At 35.4% G+C, this 22,410-nt stretch overlaps 2 protein-coding genes and 1 pseudogene across 3 annotated transcripts; all 3 read left to right on the top strand.

The window, feature by feature from the left end:
- Positions 1-499: 499 nt before the first annotated feature.
- LOC125200591 (uncharacterized) lies at positions 500-4,158 on the top strand (annotated as a pseudogene). The gene is made up of 4 exons (XR_016135034.1): positions 500-1,003; positions 2,758-2,871; positions 2,958-3,236; positions 3,464-4,158. The product of XR_016135034.1 is annotated as an uncharacterized LOC125200591 (transcript).
- Positions 4,159-8,223: 4,065 nt separating this feature from the next.
- LOC125211057 (uncharacterized) lies at positions 8,224-9,693 on the top strand. Its single transcript, XM_048110737.2, has 2 exons — positions 8,224-9,098; positions 9,303-9,693. Exons 1-2 carry the CDS (start codon positions 8,331-8,333, stop codon positions 9,456-9,458), a joined length of 924 nt encoding a protein of 307 aa, XP_047966694.2. The 5' UTR covers positions 8,224-8,330; the 3' UTR covers positions 9,459-9,693.
- A 6,897-nt stretch (positions 9,694-16,590) lies between these two features.
- Positions 16,591-18,868, top strand: LOC125211064 (two-component response regulator ARR5-like). The gene is made up of 5 exons (XM_048110750.2): positions 16,591-17,013; positions 17,102-17,178; positions 17,389-17,466; positions 17,565-17,635; positions 18,164-18,868. The coding sequence occupies exons 1-5, from the start codon at positions 16,884-16,886 to the stop codon at positions 18,417-18,419; spliced, it is 612 nt and encodes a 203-aa protein (XP_047966707.1). The 5' UTR covers positions 16,591-16,883; the 3' UTR covers positions 18,420-18,868.
- The last annotated feature ends 3,542 nt before the right edge of the window (positions 18,869-22,410 follow it).

A 22,410-nucleotide genomic window follows, 5' to 3' on the forward strand; every position in this document is an offset into this window, starting at 1 on the left:
AAAATTAATTAATTAATTAATTTTGAGAAAGGGAATTATTTGTGGTCACGAGAGAGAATTATACATACTACTCCCTCCATCCACGAAACATTGTCCAAGTTTGACTTGATAAGGGTTTTAAAAAATGTGAAAAAAAGTGAGCGGACAAAGTTAGTGCATTGTAGATTCCACATTTATATATTGTTTTTATAATAGAATATTAGTGTAATAAATTAGTTAAAAGTGAGATCCATAACCATTTACTAAAAATGAAAAAAAAGATAAAGTCGACAACATTTTGAGGATGAACGGAAATAGTAAAATTGGACAATATTTCACAGACGGAGGAAGTTGTTATGAAGTTTGCCTTGATTTAACTTCAAATGTCCCTTTATTTAAAGGTATAATATTTTTTTTTTCCTTAAAATGATTTTTGTTAAATAAGTTCCCAAATTGCAGAGATCACAATTCAGTAATTCAGCGAAGATAAAAAAGATGAAAATTGAAAACGAAAGCTATAAATAAGTAGAAAAGAGAGAGAGGGAAAGGGGAAGAAGAGAGAAGGAATGGTGGCGATATCACTGTACAAAGGCAACCTCCACAAAGTGACCGGCGTGACTCACCGATGGCCGAGCCCCGCCCCCAAAATTTCACTCAGAGAATTCAAAATCCTCCTCCGCCGCCGAGCTAGAGCCCTTTCCCGCGTAGCAACGGTTTCGAACCCTAACCCTTCGCCTGCCCCCGCCCAAAATTCCAACCACAGCTGTGGCAATTTTGATTCGAACCACGTCCGTAATACAGCGACTGGAATTGGTGATGTCGATAATCTCTGCTCGAATTCTGACTCGATTGTAAAGGAGCACTTCATGAAGGGAGAAGGGGAGGAGGAGGTTGATGAGATTTCGATAGATGGAGGAGGAAAAGGGTGTTTGGTGGAGAAGGATAATGTTTGGCGGTGAAGGAGGATGCGGAGACTGTCATGAACGACGGTGCACCAGGGGTTCCGCTGAATAAGGCGGTCGAGGTATTATGTTGCTGCCTCTCTGTTTCTGACTCTTATTTTTGAAATTGATGGGGATGATTGTTCATTGCTTTATTCCTTATATTGTAGTAGGCTTATGGTGGTCTAATTAGGCTTTGTTAGCTAATTTTTGCGTTTGTGTGATATGTAGAAATTTCAGTGGTTGCTAAGTGTTAATGGATTTTATGTTCATATATCATGTTTTCATCGTAGTTTGGGGTAAAAGATTACAAAGCAAGGAAATCTGTAGTAGAGCTGGGAAATTTTTTCCTTTTGGGAGATCTTTGAACCTTTTTTTCTATTATTTCTATCAACAGAAAAAACGGCAATGCTATTGGCGTGTTCGATTAAAACAATAACGGAAGACGACATCTGTATTGGAGTGTTTAGTTAGAATTGGAAAATGGCAATAGAATTGGAAAAATATAATGGAAGACGTCATTTTTATTTGCGTGTTTAATTGAAATTGGAAAGCTTCAATTAGATTTGGCATGTCTGCTCCATCTTTTTAAAGAAGCCAGTCTTATTGGCGTGACGGAAGAAATCTGCACATGGAGGTGGGTCGGATCGAGGCGAGATGTGTGGCTGGCAGATGATTCCGGTGATGACTTTGAGACTCCAGCACCTCCTCATCCTCGAACCGCAACTCTTCATTCAGTGAGTCACACCGGAGTTGTGAACACATAATGGAGATTTCGGTGAGGACTTTGAGACTCCAGTACTCCACCTTGTCTGCGTCTTTTAAAGATGTAGTAGACATGCCAATTCTATTGGCGTTTTCCAATTTTAATTAAACATGGCAATAAAGATGGCGTCTTCCATTATTTTTTTAATTTGAATGCCAATATCATTGATGTGTTTCGCATTCATAGAAATAAAATAAAAAAGGTTCACATTCTGCGAATCTTTTTTCCAATATCTCCCAAAAGGAGAATTTTCCGTAGAGCTGATATTACAGGATAGCTTACAATAATTAAAAGAGCATGGTTCACTTTCGATATTGGTCTTTAATGTTATAAAAGAAGAATTATATTTATGATTTCAATTCATTGTTTTTTTCTACCTTTTTTTGTATGAATTTGTGAAGATTGTCTTGTGAGTCCAATTAGCTCAACTTTAAGGTGATGCTTTAATCATGATAGCCAACGGAATGTTAAGCTTGTATATGAGATTTCCATGTTCGCTCAATCAAGGATCACATTTGCTTATGACAAATAAAATGATTTGTTGACTTACGTATACCATGATTCTTTCATAGTCTGTGTACATGTCTTACCGGATGAAGCTAGGTGATGGGTCTCCTCATGCCTCGTTCTGAGGGTTATCAAAAGGCAGATCTGCAGAGTTTAGATGTCAAGTTTCTGTTAGTGCAAGAATGAATATATTAAGAGATGAACCTTGTTGACGTATTGGGACCTTATATATTTGTATCTGAGCATTATCATAATTCTTTTAAGCCTTACTTCACTGAAGAAGCGATTTTTGGCCTACAAAATTGATACAGTGCGTTACACCTGCTGCTCTTTTCTTGCTTCCTGGTTGAAATTTGTTTCTTCCCAGTTGGAACACTGTATTATGCCTAGTAGGCTAGCTGATATGAGATGCAGCATAGTTGCTTGTGATCCCTTAGATCAGCAACATCAATCAAACCATCTAGAACTTTGAATACTGCTGGTATAATTACAAACAAAATACGTCTATTATCTGTTCTTCTCATGTTACATATTCTTATTCATTTCTTTCTGATCACATTTTAGAAAGTCGACATGGAAAATGCTGCAATTGATGTGGATAAAAGAACCAAGGAGGTTAAGGAGAAGTTGGAAGTTCTGAATGAGAAAAAGCATAGTCTAGTACAAGTACTTAAACAGGTAACATATGCCTTCTGGATTTTTTTTGGTGTTAATGTTGAATCTTGCTGGAAGGTTGTAAACATGTGGTATATTTCTGTTGGCAGATTCTGAGTGCAGAAGAGCACTTAAAGCGCCAGAATTGTGCGCAAGGAATGCCAAGCCGCCCTCCTCTTCCACTACAAGTTGATAACACAACTGATTCAGGTTCAATGATTAAGGTCAATACCCCCAGGATTGGAAAAGACGTAAACCATTGTGGTGAATTGGAGGGAGGAGAAGCTGATGGTGTTTCAAACCATAATGTGCATTCTCGTCATTTAGTTCGTACAAGCAGTAGTTCACCATGTTCTGACTCCCAACAGCAGAAGCCCGTATCAAACACGGTATTTGTTCAAATCTCCACTAGATTTTTCTTTTCTCTTAATTCCTCAGGTTTGTCGATCTAGAAAGAGCTGTCTTACTCCAATCTGGCAATTGCTGTCTATTTGATAATAAAGTCTTCTAGATAACTTGTGAAACTTGCATGGCTCGTTATGGCTGTGGATTTGAGCCTTGTACTTTTCCAGAGCTTTTACTCATGTAGTGCATTAACTTGGTTTAATGGTGGCAGGTACCCCATTCTTACAGGACTACACTAGTAGTTGCAGGCAGTCCGTCCCGGTTCACACCTGCTGTGCAAGGACCTCCATCAGTTTCTCTTTCAGGAGCAAGTTATATAGCCTCATCTCCATCTCCTGCAGCATCTGGAGGCACTTCAGTTTTTCGGGATGGCAGGCTCCCTAGTCCATGGAACTAAATGTGTAGCAGCTCACGCATTGCACATTGCTACTAAGCTGACTGGTATTATCCAAAAGCTCTTAATACATGGAGTAGTAGTTAAATAGAAAGCAGAGATATCCATTATGAAGCATAATCTGTCCTTGCATGGTTTGCCAGTACAATTAGGAGTATTGGAATGAGTTTATCATGTGAAATCAACCCAATCTTGGAAAAATTTTCTGTGGCTCAATCTGTTGTGCCATTAATCAACTGAGTTGGCATTCACATGTAATTTGTACATAACCCTTTTGCTTATGCGTCATTTTATGAGCTATGACACTGAGATTCCAAGTGTACCTAGTTCGTATTCTGGGATCTGACCGACGGAGAGAATGTACAATACTTGTAAGAACTCGTCGTTTGGGTCTAACTGGATTTCATGGTGGTGGAGGAATTGGATCGGACATGAGATTCGAATTATTACTCTTCTGTATTGTGATGCTGTTGTGGATAGTGTTTTATTTAAATGATTATTTGGTAAATTAATCATGTTTTTCTTTCCTTATTTTGGAACAAATCTGAGGGTGTGGTAGCCCCTGCTTAGGAATTATAATCTCATGCCATCATATTGTAGGGACACAGCCTGTGCAATTCCATACTTCATCTCATTGATGATTGTAGATTCCACTGTGTGTGTTACAGTCAAATTTCTTCCCTCTTTTCTTATCTGTTTCTTTGTTTGTAGATAAAAAAATATTATGTTTCCAGAATGATTCTGTGTGTTGCCTGCTCCAGCGCAATGATCGTCTATTCGCATCCTTTATGGAGTAGTTTGTTTGTAGTTTTGTATCCATCTAAAGTAGTATTTTTTAATGAAGAGAGGAAAGATTGAATGTCATTATTTTATGGTTATTAATGAAGACATCTTTAATTACTTTTATAAGCCATAAATGAAAACACTCAAACTCACTTGCAGAAATAAATATTAGGAAGATTGAAAGGGACAAAGAAATATATGTACACAATGATAATTAGTTACTAGTATTATTAGTATATTTATTGGTGTGGGTGCAGGGACCATTTTCTGAGTAAATAATGTGGAGACAGAGTTGATGATGGAGAGTTCCGTGTTGCTGTGAATAAACCAAAGAGTGGTCCACATTAATTTAATGAAATGAATAGTATTATTGATTTATGTAGCTTTCATGCATGAAAGAAATTGGTTCTATCAATTCATAATTTATTTCTTACAATTAGAGACCCACTTTCTTGATTCTTCAACTTTATTGGTACGGCATTCGTCCTCCATATTTTACAATTAAAAGTATAATTAATGACAGTGTGCATTAAGAAAATGAGACACTAATTTGCAATCAAATGATTCGAAGTTACTTATATATGTATTGCACTTAACAGCACAAGAGTATAATGATAATTATATCGAATAAAACTCAAGTTTAAAACCCTGATCACCGCCTCTTAACATCCCAATCATAGTTTTTAATGTTTAAAAAGGGAGTAGTGATTAACAATAACTAGGAGGTGATTAATTTGGGAATTCCCACCACTACTAATTACAACCTGTACACGTGTGAGAGTCAAATTTCAAAATGCATCTATAAAATTCGTTGACCAAATAGTTCTTTGCAACGGACATCTTTTCATTATCATTTGAATGTTTAATTGTTCGTAACTTTTTAATCAAATCTTGGCATTTTATTGAAAACAATAATTGAATTTCTCGGATTTTATTGTATTAAATATATTAAAAGTAATTTAAAATTATTTTCAAAAGGCCCACAACATGCAAATAAGTCGAAGGAGAGGGAGGTTGTTGTTGGCCTAACAATTACGGCATAAGACCATCTCCAAGGGTACACTAAAACCTAAAATATGATAGGTATTTTGCTCCAATAGTACTCAAAAACCTATCCTATTTTTGGTTTTTGAGAAAAAAATTTCTATCTTTAGGTTTACACTAAACCAATACCTAAAAGTTTTTCAAATTTTATGAGTAAAAAAGGCATAATATAGAGAATATTCTTTTAAGTTTAAATTTAGTGTAAATGGTTGGAGTAAAATCAATATTTAGTGTGAGATTTACACTAAAATGAGTTTGAGTTTAGTGGAATGGTTGGAGATGCTTTAAGTGGGAGTCACATAAGTAAAATACCATTATTTGTTGAAAGTGGATTTGTGTTAATTAATGTGGATATTCCTAGAGTGTTATTTTTTTCATAAATAACTTTCCAAATTTGGCGTATTAACCGTCCATAATCAATATGTTTTTTCAAATTTGGCATGTTCATAAAAACTAATCTCAAAAGATTTAGAGTATGTTTCTCTCTAATCTTGAATATATGTCGTATATTCTTATTTTAAGATGAAGTTTATTGCTAAATAAGATTATTTTTTGAATTTTTCATTGTAAATATTGTCACTCTCTATTTTGCTCGGTATAATGCAACTTTTTTACTTATAAACATAATACTCCGTTTTGAGTACTAATAAAGAGTAAAATATGTAGTACTAACTTTTTATACGAATTTTTACGGCTAGACACTTAAAGCATTCTCATCCGTGCTCTTAGCTAAGAACATGAAAGTGGGCCCGGATCCACTTTTACTTCTTGTCCTTAGCTAAGAGCACAACACTCACATCCGTGCTCTTAGCTAAGGACAAGCTTAAGGGTCCCACCATTCTATTATTCAATTTAAATAAAAACATTTCCACAATATGAAAATGCATTAAAAATACCTGAAATACTATTAAAAATTACAAAATAATTAAAAATTACATAATTAAAATCCTAAAAATTAAAAATTACACAATTAAAATCCTAAAAATTAAAAATTACACAATTAAAATCAATAAAATTAAAAAGACACACTACTCGTGGCCGAATTTCGCCCAAATGTACTTGATTAGATCTTTTTGTAGCTCGGTGTGGGCTCTTGTATCGCGCATTGTGTGTCTTCTTTCGATCCTCTCGGTCACTGTCGTATGCACACCTCGGCGTGGGGGAGACCTCGCGGTTGAGCTTCCGGCTTCATCCTCGTCGTAAAAGTTAGCCGCCATCGGTCCTTCGTCAGCTATAATCATGTTGTGCAAGATAATACACGTGTACATGATGTCGGCGATATTCTTAAGATACCAAAGCCGAGAAGGGGACTTCACAATGTTGAATCGGTCTTGAAGGACACCAAAAGCTCTTTCGACGTCTTTCTGAGCAGACTCTTGACGCTGCGCAAAAAGAATCCGTCTTTGCTCTTGTGGATTGCTGAACGACTTCACGAAAGTCGACCACCTTGGGTAGATACCATCGGCGAGATAGTAACCCATGTGGTATGCATTTCCGTTGATGGTGAAGTGGTTCACCGGTGCTACACCATTCAAAACATCATCGAAGAGTAGTGAAGAATATAACACGTTCAATTCGTTGTTGGATCTGGCAACACCGAAATATGCATGCCAAATCCATAGGCGGTAGTCAGCGACCGCTTCAAGGATAATCGTTGGGCCGCCACCTTTGTGGCCGCTTAAGTGTTGCCCCCACCAAGCAGTCGGACAATTCTTCCACTTCTAATGCATGCAGTCAATGCTGCCTAGCATACCGGGAAAACCGTGGACTATTTCGTGAAGACAAAGCAACCGTTGATAATCGTCGGTGGTGGGTGCCCGAAGGAATTCCTCGCCGAAAGCAGACGAACGCCGTCGCAAAAATTCTTAAGGCATAGGATTCCAGTTGACTCACCGACATGCAAATACTCGTCGAAGAGGTCAGCCGTTTGCCCAGTAGCAAGTTGTCGGATGGCACAAGTACACTTTTGCAACGCCGTGAGACTTTGCCGACCGGTTGCGTCTGCACCTTCTTGAAAGTATTCAACGCGGGTGGACAATGTGTTGACAATACGCATAAACAACCGTTTTGACAACCGAACTTGATTTATAGTAGTTTACATCTTGACAATCCAATATACTCCAGTTCAAATACTATGAGATATATCGATCACAAATCTAAAAATCACAATAAGTCCAAAGTTTACTTATAGTAGTAGGAGATTTCTTTCGTTATTAATGAAAATAAAACTTTTACCAAGATTCGATACCTAAGTGTTAATTTATATTCAAAATATTGAAGAACGAGAAGAAATAAATCAGTTCACCAACCTCGAAAACATTGAAGAACTCGTCTCTATACATGAGAAAATATTCCAACCCAATGTAGCTACCATTTTTAGATTCATAAAAATCTTGTCCTATTCTTTAGACCCTAACGATATGTTTTACCCTCCCAAATCAAGAAACAAAGACTGCATTAATTCCAGAATCCGCAGCATTTAAATGAATAGGAATTAATAATAAAAGAATGAATGGGTTGTTAAAGTTCGGTACCTTCAAATTAAACAGAAATTCATCACATGAAAATTCCAGGTACCACTGCTAATGACACAGTACCACATGATGCGAAATGCAGATCCAGTCAACAGTCAACAAACACCGAAATGCCTCATTTGGCCCCCTTCTCCCCCAGCGCATTTTAGAACCAATCCCAACACACAGATCTCATTGCAATTGCAAGTCTAGTCCACATCCATATGTACAACTCTCTCTCTCTCTCTCACTTCCTATTGAAGAGTTAATCTTCCCAACACCATTCCATACCTTAACCCCATTTCACATTCTATCCCAGCCATAGGCGCATTTTAGCAGCAGCCATGGATCCCACATCAAGAAAACCCAAACCCAACCCTTCTTCCACCGCCGCCGCCCACCGCCACCGCCACCCGCACCCCCTCCCAGATCCCGCCGTGGCCGCCCCACCCTCCACCATCCAGAGCATCTCCCACCGCTTCTCCAAGCTTTACACAAACAACAAGAAGCACTTCTCCCCCCACCCCCAACCCGACCCCCCCAATCTCCACGACACATCCTGCACCACCCTCACCAAATCCAGCAGCCTTCACCACGCCAGAAACGGCGCCTTCTTCTCCGCCCAAGACAAAATCTTTGAGAAGAAACAGCTGGTGGTGAGCTCCAAATTCAAGGAGGGCGACGATTTGAAGAAGACCTCTTTCAAGAAAGCCCCCAAAATGCCATCTTTCGACGAGATCGATGTGGAGAAGGAGAAGCTGAAGAAGGAGGGCGACGATTTGAAGAAGCCCTCTTTCAAGAAAGACCCCAAGATGTCGTCTTTCGACGAGATCGATGTGGAAAAGGAGAAGCTGAAGGGGTTGCAGCAAGAAGCTGTGAGGGGAAGAAACTCTCTCTCCTCAATCCCTCCAACCGTCAATGGCGGAGGGAGAAGGAGATCCTTCTGCAGCTCGCAAGTTGAGCTCGCTGATTTCCTCTCCTGCAGCGGCGTCAAGGTTGTGGCCGTCGATATGCCGCCGTTCATGCAGGTTCATGCTGTCAATTGTGCAAGAAAGGCGCATGATAGCTTGGAAAAATTCACTTCAAAGACTCTAGCTTTCACACTTAAAAAGGTAACTAAGTTCAATCAGTGGTTAGCCCTAATTCAATCTTCTTGATTAGTTATGGGGGCTTTCATCAGTTTCTTTAGATTCCCATTGAATGTTGTGAAATATCTAGAGTTAAAACACACACACACACACATACACAGTGGTATGCATAACTATCCTAATCCTAATAGCATTGATGAGATAGTTATGATGTGTTGCTTTTGACAGGAGTTTGATGGGGTATATGGACCTGCTTGGCACTGCATAGTAGGGACCAGTTTTGGGTCATTTGTGACACATTCAGTGGGTGGATTTATGTATTTCTCCATGGATCAGAAGCTATACATCCTGCTCTTCAAGACTGCTGTACAAAGAGCTGAATGAAAATGATATCAAATCTACACACATTAATTAATTAGCACAACAAACTCCAGCATTTTTCTGGTGGATTGTTTTTTCAGCTTATTGTTAGCATAGAAGGAAAAAAGAAAGATGAGATTTTTGGAAAGAAATTTGCTGTCTCTCCCCTGTAATTTTGTACATTTATTAATGTTTCTAAGAAGAGAATTGGAAGATGGTATTCTTTCTGGGATCATTGAATTCACAGCAAATTTTATTACTCCACCTGTTTTGCATCATGTGTGTTTGTTTCTGGGAATTTGATGGATGTGAGATTTGTGAGTTAAGAGTTGGATTCTTTTAGATTGTTGCAACCTTTCATTTTTTGGTTTCAGTAACATTGATTGGATGTGTCAGTTATTTTGACTGTAAATTGCTTTAGTGTTGGAAGTTGCTGCTGTTATCTTGGGCTTTTTTATGTAAATTGAGTAATTGAGCATTGAGCCCTCAATAGTTCAATTCTATAGTTATAGACTCATTGCTATCTTTATGGAGTACCTTCTTTTCATATTTTTGTAGAAATCAATTGATATGGCTGCACCAAATCTAGAATTAATTAAATAAATAAACTACAGCCTAAAAAAAGACTTGTAACATAAACAACATTTGTTGAACTTCAGTGTTTTTTAGATTATTTTTTTTCAAATATACTTATCGGCGTATTAAAAATAGTACTCCTATTATTGGAACTCGGAATTTGAGTCAAAGAAAAGCAGGTGTAGTTCCAATTTGACACGTCATTGTCCTGCAATTTAGGCCTTTTATAATTGAAAAGTCTCACTTAATGGAATAAAAACTAACGCATACTTTTTGTCACATGAGACTAATTTGAGCTTGCTTGTAATATGGAGGACAAGGTACTTATTTTTTGTCACTATTTATGGAGATTTTTGCGAGATGCATCTACATCGCATACCATATGGGCCCAAAAGGTCATGCAAATAATTCACAATTGAGGCAAAATACAATAAATAAACAACAAATATGCCCAACCTAAAATAATAAATTCCAGCATTTGAAAAACAAGTTTGGATTTGATTGACAAGCTTCCACTTTGTTGTCACGATTAATCCGATTACTTTAATTTTGTGTCTGATGATAGTGTCATATGTTAATGTAACATATGAACTATATTGAAGTTGGAATGTGACATCAACAACATGTTATCCAAATTAAATTGTTAATTTATAATTTTCATTATCATCAGCAGTATATAATAACACTACACATTAGAAGCCCAAAACGGCCCATTATAGTGTTTGCTGAAGCCCACTTTTTAATAAATCAGGTAGACAAGGCTATTATAACTGGGCCAGCCCTGCCCCTTTTTCATAGTACTATTATTTATGTTTGTGGAGTATAAAATTTGTAAAATCAAAAGATGATTTTTGTTCATTCCTTTTTGAGTTTTGCAATAATATAGTCTATAGTAGAATTATCATGGGCTGAATTTGAGTTTTTTTTATAGTACTCTGTTACAAATATTATGGGCTGAATCAGTATAGTAAGTTGCTGAATCCATTTGAAAGTTGAAAAAGAGATAAAGGAACAGAGCTTCACCCGAGAAGAAGAACAATAATAGTGGTAGTATATTTCATGGCTTGGTTACGTAAAGATGTGAACTTGATATACTCATACATTGGAGAATTCACAATCTCATAGTAGTATTGTTAGATGATTGTATGAAAAATAGTGGAAATTTCTTGATTTTGTACATTTGATTGGTGATTGAATAAAATGATGATGATAGAACATTAGAACAAACGAGCAAAGGTATCTGAAGCAGGGATCAATGCAAGAAGGAGTACATGCACAGTTTAGCTGAAAGAGTCTGTTCTTACTAGCCTCGTTTGAGATCTCAAAACATGTTTGTTGGCCATTTTCGTCTCTGATCGATTTCTCTTGTTTTGCTCAGGGATGTAATAATAAGGTTTCTTGGCTTCCTCTTCCCCTTTCGACTCAACTATTGACCTGTTTCTATGTTTCTGGATGTACAAGACTAAGTTATCATTACATATTCTAATCATTGTAGGTTAGAAACCATGTGTAACTTATTTATAAGAATTGTCTTTAAGTAGTTAGTTAGTTTGTTTGTTTGTTTGTTTGTCTACATGAAACATTCACATCTCGGTTGTAAAGATTTCACATTCCCAAACCTTGAACATAATTCTGATAGAAAAGGTGCTTCCAATTCGGAGGGGTATAAATCGAGTAAAATGGAACAGATTGACAAGCTAAAAAATACTTGTTTTTGGCACGTAAGAACTCCACTTCTCCACCCACAGATAACCAATTTTATTTTTTGGATTAAAATTTGTTGGATACAAACCGCAAACTCTTCCCACATCGAATGAGTGAGAGAAGTTGGAAGGTGTATATAATTCTTGTCCAACTATAATTACTTTGAGACCTTTTGAGAATGACCTAAAAATAAAATCGTATGAGCTTGACCTCAAACAGACAATATCAAACTAATGTTACAGTCAGCCACACAAACGAGTGTCTCGGCTTGAGCGGAGATCCCTCAAGATCAAAATAGAACTATCGAATCATTTTTACTTATTAGGTGACTCTGGGTCGGGCCTTAATGAGCCCCCTTATTAGAGTTATCAAACTAATGTTACAGTCGGCCACACAAACAAATGTCATGGCTCGAGGGGAGATCCCTCAAGATTAAAATAGAACTATCGAATCATTTTTACCAACAGCACGTGGTAAAAATGTAGTGAAGAATTTGGTATCTTAAGATCATTTATAGAATGTTAAAAATTAAAAATAAAGGATGAAACAGTTGGGTGGGTATCACCGATCACGTGATTAATAAGTGAAATGAGGAATTGATGAGTCAAAAGCAAACAAAAAAAAGGCATAAAATAAATAAATACGAGGAAAATAATATAAGATTTTGCTTGGTTGGACCACTAACGTGAGAGAAGGAAAATGGATAAATTTTACATATACATAATATTCTTAAATTTTAAAATTTAATTAAATTTAATTAAAAATTAATTTTATTATTTATTGTATTATACATGTAGCAATAAAAAAGAAGTGATATAGAAAATTTACGACAAATTGTAACATGATTTTGAGCTAGTATAGCAAAATTATCGGACAAACATGTCCTTTGAGTAAAAATAATGAAATACTCACTCCGTCCCACATAATTTGTCTTATTTTTCCATTTCGATCTGTCCCACCACATAATTTGTCTCATTTCACTTTTATCATTTTTGGTAGTGAACCTCGTATTCCACTAACTCATTTCTACTCACATTTTATTATAAAACTAATATATAAAAGTAGGACCTACATTCTACTAACTTTTTCAACTCACTTTAATTTACATTTCTTAAAAATATCTTATAAAATATTAAAAATGTGATTACTTTCATCTTTAGCATGTACTCCCTCCGTCCTATAAAAGTTTAGACAAAACTTTTGGGTACGGAGGTTAAAACTTTATATTAAAAGAATAGGAGAGATGAAAAAAAGTAAGAAAGATAAAAGTCAGTAAAGTAAATGATGGAATTAAAAAAGAATAATTAGATATTTTATCTTTTATTAAAAATAGATTTGATTCAATTTTATTGGAATGAACTAAAAAGGAATATGATGCTACAATTTTTTTTTGGGACCGAAGGAGTAGCAACTGATTTTCTACATTATTTTTTTAGTAGTGGTGTAGTAGACTAGTAGTAGTACTTACTATATAAAATATTTGGGAAAAGATAATCGTACGTAATTGTACATGTACATAATATTTTAAAAAATTTTAGATTTAAGTGAATTTAATTAAAAATTAGTTTTGTTATTTATTGTAATATATGTAGCAATAACAAAGAAGTGATATAGAAATTTTATGTCGAATCGTAGCATGATTTCGACTATGATTTGAATTAATATACAATATTCAGTAGAAAATATATATTTTATTAAATATACAAATATTTAAATATAAATTTTAAATCTTTCTTGAAGTGTTGCAAAATGATTAGTATGAAATTTATTTTAAATCAATTAATATTTATAAAATGATTTTCAATGTAAAATGTTTTAAAAAGTTCGATTATATACTTACGTATGCGTACGTTTATCACTACTCATATTATTTATATTAAGGAATGAATGATTAAGAGGTCGTTGGAAGGTAATAGAAAGATTTTAGAGTAGGATTGCAAGAATCTTTTGTGTGGGTCACAAATCTAGGCCTAGATATTGATGACATCATCTTTGGCTACAGAAACACGTGTCTTGTTCGGCGGACTTTCCTCATTCAATTCAAACCGCCGGCTTATATCCAAGCTTTTTTTATAGACTACTCACTACTGTAATAAAAACAATCAATCCGCCGGCTATTAACCAATGTATTGACCCGGTCTCCGGTCTCCCGTTATCTTTTTCAAGATTTTGTCAACTAAATTCGGCTTATTGTTTTCCACATAGTAATTATTTTTATATTTGAAGTGATCATGAGCGTGTATTATGTGCTTGATTAGTCATTAGCGATAGATTATTATATTCCAAATTTCCAATACATTTGATTAAAAATTTGAAAAGTTATATTCCAATACATTTGATTAAAACTTGAAAACATTGATTATGATATTAAAACCATATTACAACTAATAACTCATACTCTAGTAAGTATTAACACTGTTAGTTTGGACTGGTTTTTAAGAGGAAAATGATCGGGTAAATAGTTGGGGGTCCTCAAATATTGAAAGTGTACGCTATCAATATTCCATATTCTTTTTTTTGCAAGGCTATTAATTTGTATTCGATTCAAATATTTTGTGAGTGAATTGAACCATTTACATTGAAATGCATTGCATACTAAGTAATATAATGGTATAGTATAGTGTTGTTTAATTTGCAAGATTATATTTTATGTTTGATTCACGAGATTGAATTTACAAATCAATCGCAGGTGGATAATAATGCGATAAATAGTTATAGTCTTCCACTCCACTAAAATAATTTTATAACTCACTTTTAAATTACATTTCATGATTATTTTGTTTAACACAGACACTACGCTTACTAAACTAGCATTATCTAGCTAGCAAACATTGAAATGCATTTGATACTACTATATAACTTTACAAATTAAGCTAGAATGGCTTAAACTATCATATAACTAGCAACTTACATGACAAATTTTATATTATAATATGTAGTAATAAATTATTCATCGGCATGCACACAATGGGCATAAATTAAAAACACCCTAATCGAATCTAAGCCTCATCGATTTAAAAGATTTTTATTCGTTTTCTCAAAAATATTTTAATTTATGTAATAATTTGTTTGCATAATTTTTTTTATTTCATTTATGTAATTAATTATCATCCTATTTTGTGTGCATTATTTCAATTATTTTAAAAATGTATACTTATTAATAGTATTATTGTAAACAATAATAAGATACATCACAATTGTACGTGCTAGATCTAATAACATATACCCATCTATTCAGACAATTTAAAAATATATATATATATGAAAAACACACTAATTATCACTACCAAAAACAACAAATTTACCGATGGACAATTCCATCGGTAATTCCAATATTTTCGTTGGTAAACTGTGTTACCGACAGAAACTTCTGTCGGGTAATGTTTTTTAGCTATGTCCTTCGAAAATGCCATCGGTAATTTATCAAATCCGTAGGTAATACCTTTTTTCATCGGTAATTGAATTTTCTTTTTAATGTATGATATGTTTCATAATTTTGGAAATTTAAATTATAAATCATACCCAGTTTAAAATTTTATAATAGTCCCATCAAACTAAATTTGGGGAAAATTGTAGTTGAATTGGTAAATGAAAATGTCTGCATGCAATGAATGTCATGTGAGTAAAACCACTAAAACAATGAAGTACTCCCTCCGTTTTTTCATAGTTGAGGCAGAACTTTTCGGTACGGAGTTTTAGAAATGAATGTTGTGTGTGTTAAATAAATAGATAAAAAAGTAAGAGAGAAGAAAAGGTAGAGAGAATAAAGTATAAAGTGAATAAAGTAGAGAGAATAAAGTAAGAGAGAGTAAAAAGTTATCATATATGAAAATGACTCAACTATGAAGAAACTTCTCGAAATGGAAAAATGACTTAACTAGAAGAAACGGAGGGAATATTTAATTAAAAAGTGAACTACAAATTGGCTTCTACCTATGACAAGTCTAATGCTAGAGATTACCATGTTTAAAAAGATGCACTGTAAGCCTCTACGTGTGGGCATAATATCATTTCAGACCCTTTTTCACTATTTTGAGTCATTTACGCCCTTTTTTCTAGTGGTGTCGAAACGGGTATCCGGGAGTATCCGAACCCGAAAAGTTCAATATTATACTACCAAATCCTGACCATATAGTTATATGGGTATCCGGTACCCGTAGTTGCAGATACCCAAATACGAGCCAATAATATGGGTATCGTCATTAATTTCTCCTTTAACTAAAAATGAGCCAATAATCACATCAAATATATTAAACCTGCAGAGTAAAACAACACTACTTAATTTACATAACATTATTCACCATTTATAATCTCCAACTTCTTCCATGAAACTTCATATTAGTACTCTATCGGAAGATAGCACATTTAATTTTTTGATTTGTTCCAATCAAACATTGAAAATACTTTAAATTCTATTTTATTCTGCCTATTCTACTTATTATATCTATTTCAGATATAAAATAAAATTGCATAAAATTCATGTTGACTATATGTTTCTCGGAAATTATGGGAGTATTATTTAATTAAAATTGGGAAAGATTCATCATTCATAAGGACGAAATTGATCAAATTTGGTGACTCAATCAACTAAAAAATGAATGAAAATGTGGAATGAAGCTCGAGATCCAAGACTAGTCAACCGCAGGGCCACTGCACCACACCACACACATGTGAATGACCACTCACTTTTTTTTACTGTTTGTTTCCCTTTTTTACCTTTTCCACCGCAAAATTTCACCCCAGCAGACATGAAATCAGATCGAATTTCACACGTTATTACACCCAGCCATGAAACCCGTGCGAAAAACAATTATGTAACCAACAAAATAATGGCAAAATCTTGATCTTGCTACCCATTTTTTTATTGTGTTTCAGGAGTTGAAACTGTCATATAAAAGCGACAAGTCGGCTATAGTGCGAAGTAGATTTGCAAAGATTTCCCCTGTCTCTGCTTTTTGTCTTTTCGTTTCCCAAAAGCAGATCTCTTTCTCTCTCCACGATCTTCCGATCCCACCCACCATTCATTCATTCAATTCAACCAAGCCCACCACCCCTCATATATATACAAAACTGCTGCTTTCTTTCCCAAATGTATATGTATATTCATCTCTCCCAAGCATATAGAAATAGTTGCAGCTGAGGTGTTTGTGGAAAATCCCAGGAGAGGAAATGGCTGTTGAAGATATCGGGAGCGGTTGCTCTTCAAGCGGTGATCAAGAATTCCATGTTCTAGCTGTGGATGACAGTATTATTGATAGGAAGGTCATCGAGCGGTTGCTCAAGATTTCTTGTTGCAAAGGTGTGTGTGTGTGAGCTCTGTATGTATGTTTTAGTGTGAGTGATTTTATTTGGACTGTTGCTAAAGTTAATTTGATTGTGGTTTGCAGTGACTGCTGTGGAAAGTGGGAGTAGAGCGCTGCAGTATTTGGGCATAGATGGGGAGAGAAGCTCCCTTGGATTTGATGTAAGAACACATAATTTCTTCCTCTGCTGCTGTACAATGTTTGAATCAAGAACTTAAAAATTGAATCTTTATGTGTTTGATGTTTTTCATTTCAAACTTTGGCTATTAAAGACAATTGGATCAATCTCAATTTTGCTTGTTATGACACTTTTTGCAGAATATTTGATGTATATGAGTATTTCTTTGATGATTATTGGGTATCTGTTTCAGGACTTGAAGGTGAATCTGATAATCACGGACTATTCCATGCCTGGAATGACTGGATATGAACTGCTAAAGAAGATTAAGGTTAGTGTTTGATAGCTTTTGTGGGATCAGAATTTGCTTCGATTCAAAACTGAGAATGATTTTTTTTTAACATGTTTTCCTTCCTCTCTTCTTGACAGGGTTCGACAAAGTTGAGGCAAATACCGGTGGTGATCATGTCATCCGAGAACATTTTAGCTCGAATCGATAGGTATTGATTCGGGTCCCTTTTTTCTGTTCAAGAAATTGATTCATTTGAATTTTATGTTCTATAGTTGCATATAGGTCTGATTCTGTTTTTTCTCGTAATATGAATTATTTGATCTTGTTCTGATGGTAGCCTCCTTATTTCAAGAATTGCATATCAGATCTGCCATAAAGTAGTTTTTCTATTTTTGTTTGCTTATGAATTGTATATCCAAATTATGATCACTTAAGGAAATTGTAAGAGCTTCATTGAACTAGTTTTTAGCCTATGGCAATATAGCCTTTTATCAACAGAACTTGGTCATTGATATTATAGTCTTTAACATTAAGCATATCAGATATCTCTTCAACTAGTGTTGCGATTTTTGCTTTGCTTATGAATATTCATATCCATATTTTGACCAGTTTAGGAAATTCTAAGGGATTCATTGATACTGAGTCGTTGACTGTGTTTGCTGTGTTTGAGTTGGAAAAATGACCATTAAATTCTGTATATGAAACAACTATGCTGAACCGCGTGTCACTCATTTAGGTGCTTGGAAGAAGGGGCAGAGGACTTCCTAATGAAACCAGTGCAGCTCTCGGATGTGGAGAGGTTGAGAGATTTCATGTTGAGAGGAGGGGAGGAGAGGGAGGTGGTGGGACGCAAGAGGAAGACTCGTGATGATTCTTGCTCCTCCTCCGTCCTCAGCTGCGACTGCGATCACCCCTTGTCTCCAATATCAGTATCCGCAATGGCACACTGTAAGCCTCTAAGTAAGCGCTCGAGGCTGCTGGCCACTGATTGAGACTGCCTTCTCGACGTTTAGGGCTTGGTTGTAACAGACACGACGTGATGATTCTTGCTCCTCGTCTTGTCTCCAGTATCAGTATCCTCTATGGGCCTATGGCACATTGTAAGCACTCGGGCTGCTCGCCACTGATTGAGACTGGCCGCCGCTCGACGTTTATGCCATACACAACATTTTGTTGGGCAGCTTGTAACTGCCCTTCAGCGCTTTAGAGGAGCATGGGATTACATGAAAACTGAGAGTCAAGATATTCAAGAAAGATGTTTGAAGGCAATGAGGATGCAGCTTTTTTCAATGGCTCGTGCTGCCTCGGATTTCTATTTTTGAACATAAGGTTGGTAGAAATTTAGGAAATAGGGATTGAAAATTTGGTGGTAAATAATTAAATCCGTGTTAGCTAACAGTAGTAGAAATATTTGCAAATCGAAGCTTCACTTTTTTTTTTCCTTCTGTGTATCTGGCAGAACAGAATTTTATGCGTCCTTTCTCTTTCGAAAGGAGAATCTATTACCACAAGTAAAAAAGGTGATTGATCCCAAATTTTCCTTCCCAATCCAAAGAAGATTTTAAAGGCTTTTCTTTCTCCAATGGTTAAATGCCAATGTTTTTGCCTTTCCTTGAAATAATTACCACTCCTTACATTAGATTAAACAATTTCATAAATCCTAGAACTGGAACCGGAATTGGTCGGTTCCAGTTTGGAATCGACCGGTTAAAAACGGGTCGATTTCGGTTCCGAACCGGAACCGATTTGTAATTTTAATCTAAATTTATTTATAATTTTAAATAGTTCAATACTAAAAAAATAATAATCCAACATCTAGAAATATAACAACCTATAAGTTTAAGTAAATACAAAAAATACAAACCAGCAATACAATAATAGGGTGCGATAAAATGACAACACCTCTTAAAGTAACATCATACCACCATTCCTAGCCAATCATTTGTACACATGAGCGAATAATCAGCTGCCATGTGACAATCATAAAAATGGCCAATACCAATTTTCTCGGCTAGCAATATCCAATACACTAAACAACCATTTTTTTCGACCAGCAATATCCAATATGCTAGCAGTCTATAGATTGTTGTCTAGCGTTTATACTATTGTTGTGTAGCGTTTATAATATTGCTGGATACGTGGTGTCACAATGTCACTTTAAGAGGTGTTGTCATTTTAACACAAATCTACAATAATATTCATATATGGATAAGAGTGATGTCAAGTGTAGTAGTTTATGTTAACAATTTTTAAAAAAAATAAGTTTTGAGATTGAATTTCATTTTTACTTTTTTTTTGGCTAAACAAATATTCAATGGAATTTCTAATTGATCTTGTTGTGACTTTTTGGTTTATAACAGAACAATTAATAAATTATTCACAAATAGGTTAAAATCGTATGTTAAATGAATTGTTACATAAATTTGTTATAAAGTTAAATTTCTATCATATGCAATGCTATTGTATTTGTAAAAGTTCTTTTGGAAATTAAAAACAAACTTATGATGTCCTACTCATTGTAGTTAGTTCATAAAAAAATGGATTGAGGGAATAATTGTAGATTCAAAGTATCACGATTTAAACATTTTAAATACTTCAGAAACAGAGCTCGGAAATCTAACACCGTTTAAATCTAAAAATCACTCAATATTTCAAATTATTTTACTTTAATTCAAAATTAATTCAATTAAATTAGATTTATTAGTATATTAAATTATAAAAAAATAAAATTGAATTATAATCCGGTTCCTAGTTAGGAACCGATCGGTTCCGGTTCCGTACTGGAACCAATTTTATTTAAAAAGTTGGAACCGGTATTGGAAAATCCGGTTTCGGTTCCTCAATTAACCAGCAAGTTCCGGTTCCGATTTTGATTAACCGAGAATCGAAGAACTATTTAAGCACCCCTAATTTACCGACACCATTTTTGCTTAAAAGAAATTTTATTAGATATTTTCTGATTTATCAGCGACATTGCAGGTTAAATAACTTAAAATAAGACACAGGGATTATGGAAAATAATTTGTGAAAAATTATGCAATAAACTTACTAGCATGCTCATATTTATTATGATGATTAGTTGACGTTAAACTGCTTATTAAAGAATTAAATAGAGGTACATGAATAAGTGGTTTGAAAAGTTATTATACAATAAGAGCATCCACAATGGGGCGGACGATGGCTTAACCATCGTCCGCGCCCGATCGATTGTCTCCCGACGAAGCGCGGTGATGCTCATTATCCGTCGCATCGTCTGCCACTGTGGCATCGCGGACGATGCGACGAGTTTTTTTATTTTTAATTTAATTTTATTTAATTTTCAAAACTTATATGTTCGACGAAGAAGAGGGCGTCGAAGCGCACCTTCGCTGTTTATACAAACAGCGAGAGCGCGTCTCCAATGGACCTCAACAATCCGGTGTCTGAGGATGAGAGTTCCGGCACTCCGATATCCCGGCGTCCCTCTGGCATCAAGGCTGCCAAGGCCAAGGGCAAGGCGACCACATCCGCGCGGCGCCGCCTGACCATGCCGCAAGCCCGACCCCGAGCGCGACCCCGACCGAGACTTCGGCTGCGTCACCTTCCTACACCGATTTGGTGGCCTCCTCCGACTATAGGACGTTGTTGGAAGCGCACAACGCCCTGATGTAGGCGACCAACCCAACTCAAATCGAAGGCATCCAACGGATGATCGATGGCCTCAGCCGCAGGTTGGGACTACTCTAGACGAGCCGGGATTTAGTTTATATGTAGTGCACTTTTTTTTTTAATTTCTTAGTTTGTAACTTTTTTTTTAATTTCTTATTTTGTACGTAACTTTTTTTTTTAATTAAGTAAATGTAGGATTTGCCTTAATAATTGTGTTGTTTTTATTTATATATTTTGCTTGATATATTTGCATAGATTATATAAATACAAAATATAAGTAAAATGCTTAGGACGGGCTATAATCCGCCCTATTGTAGGTGGAAGTAGCTGATGATAAAATGTTGACGTGGCGGTGCATAGGGCGTCGCTTAGGACATCCCACTGTGGATGCCCTAATATTTTACTAGAATACAAGCTTATATATTTGAAATATCCGAAAAAAGAATTAAACTCATCATGAGTTAAAAAGTCGAATAACTTCAATCCAATTTATCATCTAAGTTGTTACTCCGTCCATCCCATATTAAGTGAGACGTATTTCTTTTTAGGTTGTTCCTCTATCTCTCTTACTTTATACTTTCTCTTACTTTTTCTCGTTCCTACTTTATTCATTTTTTATTTAACCATTAAAGCATAGATCTTGGTGCAATGAGCCTGAGTTCAAATCCCACAGCTGTCGTGTAGTTGCTTTCATCACTCAGGCATAAGTGTGAGGCATTGGAAAATGGGCTTCTGGCAGTCAGTGGGTTAAGGCCTCCTACTAAACGGACTACTGCGTACCCTGATTGAACCCCTCACATGATATCGGGCCGGAATATAGGGGACCGCCAAAACGACAGAATCGCATTTTTTGCTGCAACGAAACACCACTATCTGGTCCTCTTGTACGCTTCTCAAGAATTGTCAATAAAATTCACATTAATATTGTGTTGTTGGTTCCTTTATTGCCATCTTACTTCCTCCAACCTACAAAATGAGACTAATTTTAAAAGAAAACATTACGCGAATAAACTATTGTTCCACAATAAACGTTTTAAACCTATGGGCTATATGCTCGATGATATCATTATATTTAATAGTTTTACAAAGTTGGAAATAAATTTTTGGAATAATTGATCCAACAGCCATAATACTTGAACAGAAAAATAATTTCATGGTGATACTGCATATAGTATTTATGCAGTAGCTCCCGCTCTAAATTTTCCTAATTATTTCCACCTAAGTACTTCAATGATTACTGCTGTAATCAAGAACCAAATGGTTGATTATCTCTAGATGAGCTTTGTGCTTTGCCCTTAAAACCCACAAGAAAAATTTAATTTGAAAACGATGGAT

The sequence above is a fragment of the Salvia hispanica genome, chromosome 2 (genome assembly GCF_029641045.1).
Source record: "Salvia hispanica isolate PSC_SH4W2 chromosome 2, Shi_PSC_v1, whole genome shotgun sequence".
NCBI lineage: Eukaryota > Viridiplantae > Streptophyta > Magnoliopsida > Lamiales > Lamiaceae > Salvia > Salvia hispanica.